The 12,446-nt window shown below is 36.4% G+C and overlaps 1 protein-coding gene across 1 annotated transcript in view; it reads right to left on the bottom strand.

The window, feature by feature from the left end:
- Nucleotides 1-4,345: 4,345 nt before the first annotated feature.
- CSMD1 (CUB and Sushi multiple domains 1) overlaps nucleotides 4,346-12,446 on the bottom strand; it is a 1,071,884-nt gene continuing 1,063,783 nt past the window's right edge. Inside the window, exons 69-70 of the mRNA XM_070732892.1 lie at nucleotides 12,217-12,349; nucleotides 4,346-6,504 (exon numbers count right to left, since the gene is read on the bottom strand). Coding sequence (XP_070588993.1) covers nucleotides 6,345-6,504; nucleotides 12,217-12,349 — 293 coding nt within the window. The 3' untranslated portion in view covers nucleotides 4,346-6,344. The remainder of the gene's footprint in view (nucleotides 6,505-12,216; nucleotides 12,350-12,446) is intronic.

Raw genomic sequence — 12,446 nt, 5'->3', positions numbered from 1 at the left:
GGTTTGTGACTTTGAATACTGAAACCTTGGGGGGGAAAGGTGTGGGTCTTATTCTCTACAGTGGTGGGTGTGCCAGCAAGAAGTCTGCTGTATTGTCTGGCCATCAGGACTCTGCTGTGAAGCCTCATAGCCTGCCTGTTGGGAAGAACAGGTTTTTCTCTGTGTTTATTTTTCAAACTATAAAGTGCTTTTGCTTTTACCAGCGTGTCTGGCTGCTTTTTCCAGTTGGTGTTGAAATCTGGGGGCACCCAGACAGAACAGCTTCTAACCAAAAAAGGTGAATATCACTAATAGCATGATTGCAAAAAGCTGTATTGTAAGTTTAAAGGTCTGTGAAATCTTTTTCAGAATTATCATAAATCCTTTAACTGTTCAATCTTCAACTTCATATTCTCTGCCTACAGATCTTGTGACTTGGTTACACATATTCTAAAAGATAAATTTGTTAAATTTACACAGCACAGTTATAATATGATGTAAATTCTTGTCCTCTGAAATCACTACTTTGATTTCTGTGAGATTACCAGTGGATTAATAAATCAAACAGTAGATTTCTTTAGAGATATTCAAACTTTGGGTGCTCTGTAATATGCAAAATCCACATTCACTTTAATAAGGTAAAAATAGGAGAACGTCAAAAAAAAATTCACTTATGAGGCTTCCTTATTTGGGAAGGAAAAATATTTAAAACAGACAAATGGATGATTTAAACTTTCCATGGAACTGGGCACACAATGCAAGGCAAAGAGGATCCATCAGATCTTTTATCAAATTCTCTATCCTGGCAAGAATAATACCTATTTTAAAACTTTTCAAAATTGGGATAATCCATACTGAAAGTTATTCAGGCAGGAAATCTCCCCTTTATCTAAGAATACATGCTTAAATGTCTGGCCTCAAAAGGGCAAAAGTTTAATTACCTATCATTTTTTAGGCTTCCATAAGATTGTTTCCTAAGTGAGTAGGTGACGAATAATTGATACATTTCAGGTCACAGCTGTGTTAAGCTGTTATACCTGCATTGCATACACCCACCATCTTTAAAAGGTCTTTAATATTGCCATTAATCAGAGAAAATACTTTACAAGTTCTGCATTGATATTTCATAGGACACAATTTTTTTCTTTGCTTTCCCTTCACCTATCCAGCAATGTAGCTGTTGTACAGCTGTGCAAGAATCTTTGCGTACATATCTGTGCTTTGGCTACATTGTTATATTTGGGTTATCTCCAAGGTGCATCTTCTCATAACTACCTACAAAAAGGCAACATGGATCCTTATGCAGTATTTCTGTCCTGTGCATCACACTGTGACAGACAACTCTTCTTGACTGAGCAATGTGATTCGTGCTCTTCTTCTTAAATAGAAACCAGGAAGAGTTATTTTTCAGGTGATGTGCCTTGCAGAAAAGAAAGACTGAAAGACATTAGGGAAACTTAACATTTACCTTTTCTTTCTTATTTAAAAAGTTGTGGAAATTTTTTAAAGGAAGGAAGGAAAATAAATATTGCCTTATATCAAGAGTCATTTGACAGCCACCACATACACAGAGAGAGAGAGAGAGAGAGAGAGAGAGAGAGAGAGAGAGAGAGAGAGACAGAGACAGAGAGAGAGAGAGAGACAGAGACAGAGACAGAGAGACAGAGAGACAGAGACAGAGAGACAGAGAGACAGAGAGAGACAGAGAGATTGTAGTGTTCTGGTTTCATGTTAATATATCTGCCAGACCCTGATCCTCATATATATTCTTTTGCACAGCTTGCAGTGCAAATTGTAAGGAGAAATGAGGATATATATCTTTCCTAGAACAGTAATAGATCCTTTTTTTCAAGTTAACTTTGATTACAATATTTTAAAGTCGGTTGGCAGAAATTCTGACAACTGAAAGAAAAGTCGAAGATTTTTTTTAATTAAAAAAAACAATACACCGCCATACAATAATCTGGAAATCTAAAATTAAATATTTAATTAGAATTTTGATTTGCTTTCAAGATAGGTGGCATTGCACAGGCTATATTACAATCTTTTATACTTTTTTTTTTGTTTTGCCCAAAAAATTACTGTATATTTTAAACAGGCCACTTTAATATTAATACATGTGTAATAGATTCAGAACTGAAAAAAATCAGCTAAAGATGGTGCATTTTACAGTATTGGGAAAATTACAGGATTTTCTTTCTTTGTATTGTAAAAACATTTTTTTAACAATTTACCTACATTAATCAAAAAGTACAGCATATTTAATAATTTTACAAATGTTTCATAAAAAATATATCTCTGTACAAAAAAGTTCTTTTGCACCTACTTCATGTCACAGCAGCATGAGGTGAAATGGCAAAATGGAGTACTGAGAATGAAAATTAGGTTGATGGTTCATAATGCCAGCTTCCCCCTCCCCCCTTCTTGAATGACAGCTTTTGTTTAGTTTACAAAATATATTACAGAAGAAAAAAAATTATTGCAGCTAGCCTGGAGAAAGGCAAGATGGGTAATACAAGCAGATTTAAACAGCTTTGAAGCACATTACCTTTTTTTTCCCTAAAAAAAATTGTTCTTTCTTTTAGTATGTTCATCTTTGCTTTATCATAATCAATCTGAGACTTCTTGGGGAAGAGTCAACTATAAATGCCTCACATGGAAAAAAAATGCATTACTTGCTTTGGCATGAGAATACCACAACGACTGAGGGAACTTGGCTGTGTTTTCAAGTTGCTCTGCAGCACAAGCCCTGCTCAAGTGAATAGACTTTAGATGGCACTTGAGGATCTGGGCTCTGAAAATAATGGAAGAAATGGAAGATCAGACGTGGTCAGTGCATACAATGTGACTGTAACAAAAACAGATGGGACACAAAAACTCTTTAGAGATAGGCACAGAGGTGACCCAAAAAAAAAAAAAAAAGCCTTTCTACAAACCTATTTTTATTAGATAGATACACTGTACGTGCAAAACGAGCTGTTTCCTGCAGTTTCGCCAGTGTCAGTGGGCCTGCAGAAAGTTTTAGTACCAACTCAAATGAAATACTTCCAAGTGAAATGGTTTTGCCTGCATCAGGGTAAAGTGTCGATGACTCCTAATTGTAGCATAAACAACCTTACTTTTTGTGATACCATTATACTTCACTGATACACGTGAAGCTTAGTCAAGATCTTAAACAAAGACGTTATAAAAGAGAGAGAAAAGCAAAACTATAATTCTAATTTCATGATTCATTGTGGTCAATGAATGCCACTCCATTAACTGGAATATTATCCCAATTCATTTCAATAGATGAAGCTAGTCCAGTGGGCCTTCTCCTGTGCAGCTGACTTCAAAGCAATGAATCAGGCTCCTCATAGAGAGGATACATTTTGCATTTATCAGCACAGGTGGATCTTTAAATCAGGACACATGCTGATAACACTTTTATAAAAAAAATCCCTCTTCTTACATTTTATCGAGACTTGGTAATAGTTAGGGAAAAAAACCAGTTATTCCTCTCAATGCTGTATGCATTTTATATATATATATAACTTTGGTTACTTTTGCCATCAGTTTAATTTTAGATAAAGTGACTACAAAGGCAGCAGTGACAGTTTGACTTTCTCCAGTGGACAACAGTATAAGACAGCAAGAAATATAGCTTGACACTGCTGCCCTTCCAGAGAATGCAAACATCTGTTGAAGATCATATAAAATTGTAAATGCACAGGGCATATTCATAGGTTATCAGCATCTGAAGCAAAGCACGTGTCTGGACATTTTCTAGGTTTTATAAGAATAAACTTTAAAAAAAATCAAGAGGACAGCAAAATATATTGATATTGCTGGTATCTTCCATCAAAACTATATAACATTTTCTATTTTGATCAGATTGCCTTGCAAACCTTTCTTGCCACATAACATAAAGTTATCACCTTTCCTGTTAACACTGAATTTTTGGTAATGTATTTAGTCATTAAAGTGTTCAACAAGAATTAAAAGCAAAGAATTAAACTTTGAGAGGGAAGGTGGACAAAATCACGACCAAGGTCCAAACAGCTACTTTAGGCACCCAGGAATTTGGATTGCCAAGGGTTTTCTTCCACTTAACAACACAAAAAAGAGGTCCTTGCGATATACTTAATTTAGTTTGAAAATTTGTTTTGTTTTTCCATTTAAAAAATAATTTAATGTAGCTTAGGGCTTTTATTTTATGTTAGCCCAATGTTCCTGAGGATGTGAGGAGCTAATTGTGCAGCTGTTTAAAACCTGTTTTGTGTACTAACTTGAAGAAACTTTGGGGAAGAATAATCCTAAAAACCTTCCTTCCTTCCTTCCTTCCTTCCTTCCTTCCTTCCTATCTATCTATCTATCTATCTTTCTCTTTCTTTTCTTTCCTTTGAAATCTGTGGTAACATATGTCACTATTGTCCCACTGAAATAAGAGCAATGATTTATCCTATAATGATATAAATAACAGTGCATAAGCACATGTCCTTAAATCCATCAGGATGAATTAGGTATTTGCACATCATTGCATAACCGTCCAGAGAACTGCATGCAAGCTAAAATTGGATGTAACCAGTGTGGTTGACTTAATTGATAAAAGTTGCAGTCAACATTTTGGACAAGCTGAATTGTAACTGGACTATAAACTCATGAGATGGTGAACCTTTATTGCCCAGTACAATGCAATGAGACTCCTATGCCTTGTTCTCACACTAATCTACTAAGCAAAGGAGTAGAGCGTAGCAAAGTCTGATTCCATCATACCTATTTTTCTAGGTATCCTTAGTCCTGTCCAACAGTGCTATAGATTCCTTATGCCAATGCCATTTTCTGGCATCCATACTGTAGGTCAGCCACATTGAACCAATGATACTTGTCAAAGGATTACATGATTCAAGAATCTGCTAATTATTTTTGTTGCAGCCCATCCCCGCTTTTTGGGAGAAGTGGGAGAGGCTATGCTCATTTTATTATAATGAGAGATACCTCTAAATCTCAAACTTGCTCTGTCAAGCTGTATGAATTACAAAAGCATTAAGCAGTATTGGTTAAAAATGTAGCAAACAAAACAATCCCACACAAAAACACACACACACCCATACAACCCATGGGAAAGGGTGATGGTTGCTCTGGGAAGTTGCTATGTTGAATATGACTGAGCTCCGAGTTCTATGCCTCTGAAAGCATAACAGTACAGTAGAAATTTGTGTCAGAGGAGGGGAAGAATAAAAGATGGGAAACAAATGCAAAAAAGGAAGACTGTTTTGTGAACACAAGGCTCACAGGCTTTATGAACTATTTAAAATAAATTACTATTCACATTTTGTACATGGCAAGCAGCAGAAGCTGCCTGACCCCCCTGCTGTTATACAGTATGACACTGACAGTAATGAATCACATCAGAGAATAAACAATACCGGGATTAATGTTTAGTAGGTATGGGACCCTCTCTTCATAATCCATTTAATTATTCTTATTCCTAGCTCTGGTGTTTATAAAAAAATCAAAACAAAACTAACCAGAATATAGTCTCCTTCTGTTCATGAATTATCCTAGCAAGATTAAGTAAATGGATGGTTGTACAACATAGATATTAAGGGAAAAAAGTGTCATGGAATGATTTACTGGATTTTTTTTTTTAAAAAAAAAGACCAAATGCTTATATACAATGTGTGTATAAACCCTGTATATTTGTTTGTTTGTTTTAAACCAGTATCTTACTCATTCATACCACACTAGTGCAAAAAATTGTGCATTAACATTTTGCAATACAACAGCTGACTGGGAAGTTTGTAGATTGCCTTCTACATGAACATCTGAGATATACTGTATTGTGAACAAGGTCTCGGTGGTAAAGCATTTCGGAGATGTGTGCAGGCCCCGAGGAAGTTTGTCATCTTCTCCTTTGTCATCGTCTCCTTTGATTGGTTTTGTTTAAATCTCCTTCAGAGTGTTCTTATTCCTGGGGATAATTTATGGTGCTATTGTTTATTATAGGTCCCAAGGGAGTGATCCGAGTGCCCAGAAGATTGCATTGAAAGGCATCCAGCCACATACAAATGTGAAAGTCTGAGGCATTTAAATATGACAGATGGATATGACTTGGCAGTCTTCCTTGAACGTGTGCCTTAATTTGGAGCAAATACAGCCAGGTATTTCAAATCCGCCATTGAGACAAAGACATCACCTTCATCTTAATTCTCCAGGAGACTGAGGTTCCAGAAAAAGAAGCCTTGCTGCATCTACGCCAGGAGATGTTAAAGATTACAGCAGTGAAGTCAAGTGGAGAAGGGAAACTGGTATATGGCACCAAAGGAATTACTGCTTGTCCATCAGAGGTATGGCTATGAATCAGTCAAATTGGGCACTGAAGGCTATACCACTGTACAAACTGTGTTCAAAGTTGTGTCAAACCTCACAGCTTTTGCCTCTGTGGGTTTTAAGTTTGTATCATACATAGGATTTTCAAATGATGCCTGTCCATTGCTGTTTTCGTGTCCAGCATAACCATTGTACTGTACTTTTGGTCTTGTTCTGCAAGTGTAAAAAGAAAAGAAAAGGGAGAGAGAAAAAAAAATCTGAGATTCAACTGCTGGAAACGTGGCAGAAATAAGATAATTTGTATACTCCTGTCACCTTTTGCTATTTCAAGACATGATATTTAGAGAGTTGACTTGGAATTGCCTTAGTAACCATGGAACAGAATGGTAAAAAAAAACCCTAACCCAGTATTTCTCATATATCAAAACAAGTATTAATGTGGCTTTCCAGATTATTGTGGAATTCAAGAAATTAATTCAAATTCTTATCTGACTAGTAACATCTTTTAAGAATAGACTGGATCCTAAAACCTGGAGGAAACAACCTTGTCCAATCTTTCTGTCTGAAATGAGAAGCCACAATACACCTTTTCTAAAATTACAGTAGCAATTTGGATCATTTTAACCCTAGAGTTTCATCTGAGAAATGTTTTCCTTGGAAACACTCAGCATAAACTGGTTGCCACTTTTTTGGCACAAGCTTAATATATTGTCATATTCTCAGTGAAGGGCTACCAAAATTTTTACTACCACACTGTGGGCATGGCTTATGCAGGACACCCTGCATTTTCTTTCAACATCTTCCAGTGCAAATTGCGTGCTCTGGGATGGAGCTCCATTTTTGCTACCCCACTGCGTTCCCCTTTGTCTGGGCAGCAGCCCATCCCTGCATATTCTACTTAGAATATGGTAATGTTTTTTTTATTATTATTATAATTATTATTTATTAGATTTGTATGCCGCCCCTCTCCGCAGACTCGGGGCGGCTTTGATGCTAAATCTGCTATTTTCTACAATTAAAATATTTGCTTTTGTTTCTCTTTTCTCATCCTATTCTAGTTACAGTTTTTGGAGGATAGCATAAAAACATTCTAATGTAATTTTTGTTTTATTCAAATTACTAAACTGAACAGATTTCCTCACTGCTTGATATGGGTTGGTGAGAATGCAAAATAGTAATAAGAATAAATGTCAAATTTGTCAGCATTTCCCATGTGAAAAAGTATTGAACTAGGGCGTTTATCTTGAATATATGGTGAACAACGACAAATTTGGAAATATGTTTCTTTCAGTTAGAAAAAGAAAGAAGAGCTACAAAAACTGATAGAGAAAACATAATATCATTGCCATTCATAACATTCTCAATTACTATGTTAAGAAAAAAAACCCTTCATCTTAATACAGCTAGCTACTTAGCATACTAAATTATAGCATGAAAATATTCGCATGTCTCTACTAGATTAATTATTTAGTCTAATTGAGAGATGTACTCATAGATGCTGCCTAAAATAGAGTTTAACAGATGGGAATTGCTTTCTGGAAGGCTTTGAATGTTTTCATTCTAGTCCTTAAGACTAAAAGCCTACTAAATCACAAGAAATATTTTCAAGACTATTTTCCATTTTTATGATTGTGAAAATAGATTTCATCAGGTAAAATGCTACAGCATTTAAAAAAAAAATCCAGGGGATTTACAATACTTCTTTTAGCCAATGCTAATGACGTACATAATAGTTTGCACTGTCATTTGTAATGCTAGCAACAGATTTGGGCAAATAGGTTTCAATCAGTAGCTGGCCACCAATGATAATGCAGTAAATGTAAATCAGCATCTGTCTTGGCTTGAGTACTGCATATAAAAAGGCATGTATTTGGCAAAACAATGTGCACATAAACGTACATTTGGAAAAGCCTGAACAAATATTAGAGCAGTGTACACTATTTGAAGGGGCACTTCTGTAAGCATGCTGGCGTGAACCAAATGCCTCTAACTCAAAGACCAGAAGCAACTGCAAACTTAATAATGGTAAGCACACAGCTTCTTTAAAAATATTTCCAGATTACTTTTTCAGACCGTTTGTTGCCCTGTAAAGCAAATGTATTATCAACACATGCTAGACCACCCAGAAAGTACTTGAAAAGACCTATATGAAGATTTACGATGGAGGCAGAATGAAAACACGAACATAAGAGCTGGAAGAAACGGGTCACTTTATTGTTTAGACATATTAAATAACTGATTATAAACTAATAATCAGGACCTGCAGAGGCTAATCATAAAACGGGGTGAAAATTCCTGATATTAACATTCCTGGGCAACTATGGGTGTAGCTTCAGGCCAATCAAACCCATCACCATGTTCTAGGCCACACCCACAAGGCGTGGAGGAGGGGCTCACCATCCCATCCCCATCCGAGGAAAGGGTCAGGTGAGTCCCAAGGGCATCCCTCCTCCAATTGCTCAGGCAGGTCGCCACACGGAGTTCCTGGTGAGGGGCCACCCATCATCTCCCAAAAGATGCCCTAAAGGAGAATGCACAGTTGCTACTGCTGCCCCTTTCTGCCTCTTACATGCCAAACCCCAGTGACCAAAGGGATAAGCCAATTGTAACCAGATTGAAACAGGGGCGGCATAGAAGTCAAATAAGTAAGTAAGTAAACAAACAAACAAACAAACAAATATTCCAGTAATGAAAAATCATAATGTTGAAAAAATAGTTGAATATGAGAAGGTTAAAATATTGTGGGATTTTCAAATACAAACTTTTTCTTGAACTGTAAACTACCTACTTAGGTGATGATGTGATGAATAAATAACTAAATAAACTCATAAAATCTTGACACATAACACGCCAGATTTAACTGAAGTTAAAAATCAGAAAGTGTGGATAATTGTTGTGGCAATACCAGAAGACAGAAGAAAAATAATTGGAGAAAATCAGAAAGTATCAAGATCTGAAAATCAAAATTGAAAGATGATGGCTTAATATGACTTCAGTGGTCCAAGTAGTTATTGGTAGACTGGATGTTCTACCCAAAAATTAGACAGTACTTAAAAAATTGTGCACAAAACAAATTTCCATCGGTCAATTACAACAGGCCATCCTGCTTAGATCTGCACGTATACATTGCAACCTTCTTAGGCTTTTGGAAAGAGGTCAATGATTATGAAGGCAAATAGCAGCTAAAGAACTGAAGCTGTGATTTCACATTGTTGTATATATTCATGTTATGTATAGACTTTCCAATATGTGGAAACAGCAGAATAGAAGAAAAAGAACTGCACAAAATTATACAAAATTGCATAAAATTGCACAAAATATAAAGACCTGCAAATAGAAGTAGAAGAACTGCTCCAAAAGAAAGCAAAAATAGTACTGATAGGCACTTTGTTGCAATTGAGAAATACCTGGACCACTGCTAAAACCCCATCACCACTGACAAAATCACTGTAAGTCATTGCAAAAGGCAGCTTTATCTGCCACAATTTACATCCTGTAATGATATGTTTAACATCATCAAACAACATCTGCGTATCCCAAGTCCTTGGGATGCCATATTCAGTCTAAACATCTGATTGATTGATTGATTGATTGATTGATTGATTGATTCATCCTTACTGAAAAATCATATATTTTATGACATTTTTGGTTAAGAAAATTATCTCAATAAGAACTACCCAACAATTTCAGAGAAGTAATTTGAGTTGCCTTGAAGGAAGAGGTGCCTTTCCCAGCCTAATGCAGGAAATGATAAAACCATTATTAAAGACTCTTTCTCTTGATTGAAAACTGCTGGGGAAAGTGAGTGAGCACTCTGTAATTTCTCATCACTCTAGAGAGACATTCATTGAGAATCATTCATTCAGAGTGACCAACTCTATTAAGATTCAGCCATGACATGGGACTCAGATTACTCTGATCTTTGGTGGATGGCATCTTCAAAGACATTTCGCTTTGTAAGATAAATAGTTGGTATATAAATCCAATAGATAGATAGATAGATAGATAGATAGATAGATAGATAGATAGATAGATAGATAGATAGATAATTGACACCAATGAATTCTATTACATTTCCCAGTGTCTTCATAATGGGATCCTCAGAAATTACAAGATCCATTTTGTTCAATAATCCATTTGTAGCCACATTAATCTTATGAGAAAGAATTCAGAATGTTGGAGTGAATTTTCATCAGTATGCAGATGACACCCTTATCAATTGCAATTGCTAACAACTATAATGAAATAATTGTTTGTCTTGACCAATGCCAAAGTTTGATAGCAGAGATGAACAACCTGCAATTAAAACCAGACCCAGGAGGATACTGTTGGTGAGTAGAAAATTGAATATAGAATTAGAATTAGAGTTAAGCCTTTTTTGAATGGAGCTTCATTGTCTGTGAAAGACCCATTCTCTGGAAATACTCCTGGATCCCCAGGTTATTTCTTAAGTGAGAAGGATGTGTTTGCACAATTCTATGCAATCTTAGTTATTTCTGAAATATTATTTTCCTTTCGATTATTCCAGAACAGTGGTTGGCAACCTTAAATACTCAAAGAGCCATTTGGACTGGTTTCCCACAGAAAAGAAAACACCAGGAGCCAAAAAAAACAAAAAACCCCTTTTGATATCTAAATTGAAGATAGCACTTCATTTTTTTACCTTTATGCTATATATATATATAAAAAACTATTATCTGTTTCATTTATGAAATCAATGACCTGCTAAATAGAAAACACATTTTTATTTCTGCATGCAATAAAAACATTTTAAACTCTGATAAAAAAAGGATGGGTGTCGCACATTGGAGGTTGTGATGCATATTTTGAGCGATGGAGCTGCAGCAGAAAGATGAAAGAGCAACATGCGACTCCAGAGCCACAAGTTGCAGACCCCTGACCTAGAAGGGTATCTGAAAACCTGAATTGGTGTAAACAATCTGCTAACTAATATTTGAAACTAAGAGGTCATGTCACCCATGTTGAAAGGGGACATTGTGACATAATGTCTTAATAATGCTGAAACAGTCAGAAACGGCCTGCACTCTGACGCTTTAAGCCCATCTCTATGAAATAGTGTGAGCTTCCATAGCTCGATCCCTAGCTCCTGCCCATCCAGCAGTTGTAAAGCATGCAATATTGCAATTAGATACACTTTGATGGGGAAAAAATCAAGCTGCATTTGTTTGTGTGAAAAGAGCCGAAGCCGGTCTTCGCTCCATGCGAGGCAATGCAACACAAGGTTAGACTGACAGAAGAGTCAACCACCCGAGCACAGTTAGTCAGCTGTTGTAAACTCCTTCACTCCCTGCTGGGCACCATGGATACAACCTAAGCACCAAACAGAATGAAGTAGCAATTTAGGCTGTCAGGACTACATTGTGTCTAGCATGTAGATTTCTCTGTCATTGTATGCCATAGCGACCGATTAGGTCCCACAGAGTGGGCCTTCTCTGGGTCCCGTCAACTAAACAATGTTGGTTGGCGGGCCCCAGGGGAAGAGCCTTCTCTGTGGCGGCCCCGACTCTCTGGAACCAACTCCCCCCAGAGATTAGAACTGCCCCTACTCTCCTTGCCTTTCGTAAGCTCCTTAAATCCTACCTTTGTCGTCAGGCATGGAGGAACTGAGACATCTCCCCCGGGCATATACAATTTATGCATGGTATGTTTGTATGTATGTTTGCTTAGTAAATGGGGTTTTTAAAATATTTTAAATTAAAATTTAGATTTGTCATGAATTGTTTTATTTTGTTGTGAGCCGCCCCGAGTCTGCAGAGAGGGGCGGCATACAAATCTAAATAATAAATAAATGAATAATAATAATAATAAATATGCTAAATAAATAAATAATCCATGTTGAAAGAACAATGCGAGTTAATGATTTTCACATTAAATATTAAATGGATCATAAGGTGTTTACCATACCTGTGTTTGTAGAGGTAAAATGCAAACCCTGATAATATTAGAGCAAAGAAGGGTACTAGGATGGCAGCTGCCACAGAACTGCTATTTGTACCATAGCTGTGATTGGAGTTATCGGCATCTGTATTTAAAGGACCTGAAAGTTAAATAAAGGATCATGTCAACACTTTATTTTCAGGAAGGTGTGTGAATGTGTATATAAAACTGACAGAGGGGAATATGAGAATCAGAGT

Source organism: Erythrolamprus reginae, chromosome 1 (genome assembly GCF_031021105.1).
Source record: "Erythrolamprus reginae isolate rEryReg1 chromosome 1, rEryReg1.hap1, whole genome shotgun sequence".
Lineage (NCBI taxonomy): Eukaryota > Metazoa > Chordata > Lepidosauria > Squamata > Dipsadidae > Erythrolamprus > Erythrolamprus reginae.
Note: the sequence above shows the minus strand (reverse complement) of the source record. Positions and strands in the feature narration are given on the sequence as shown.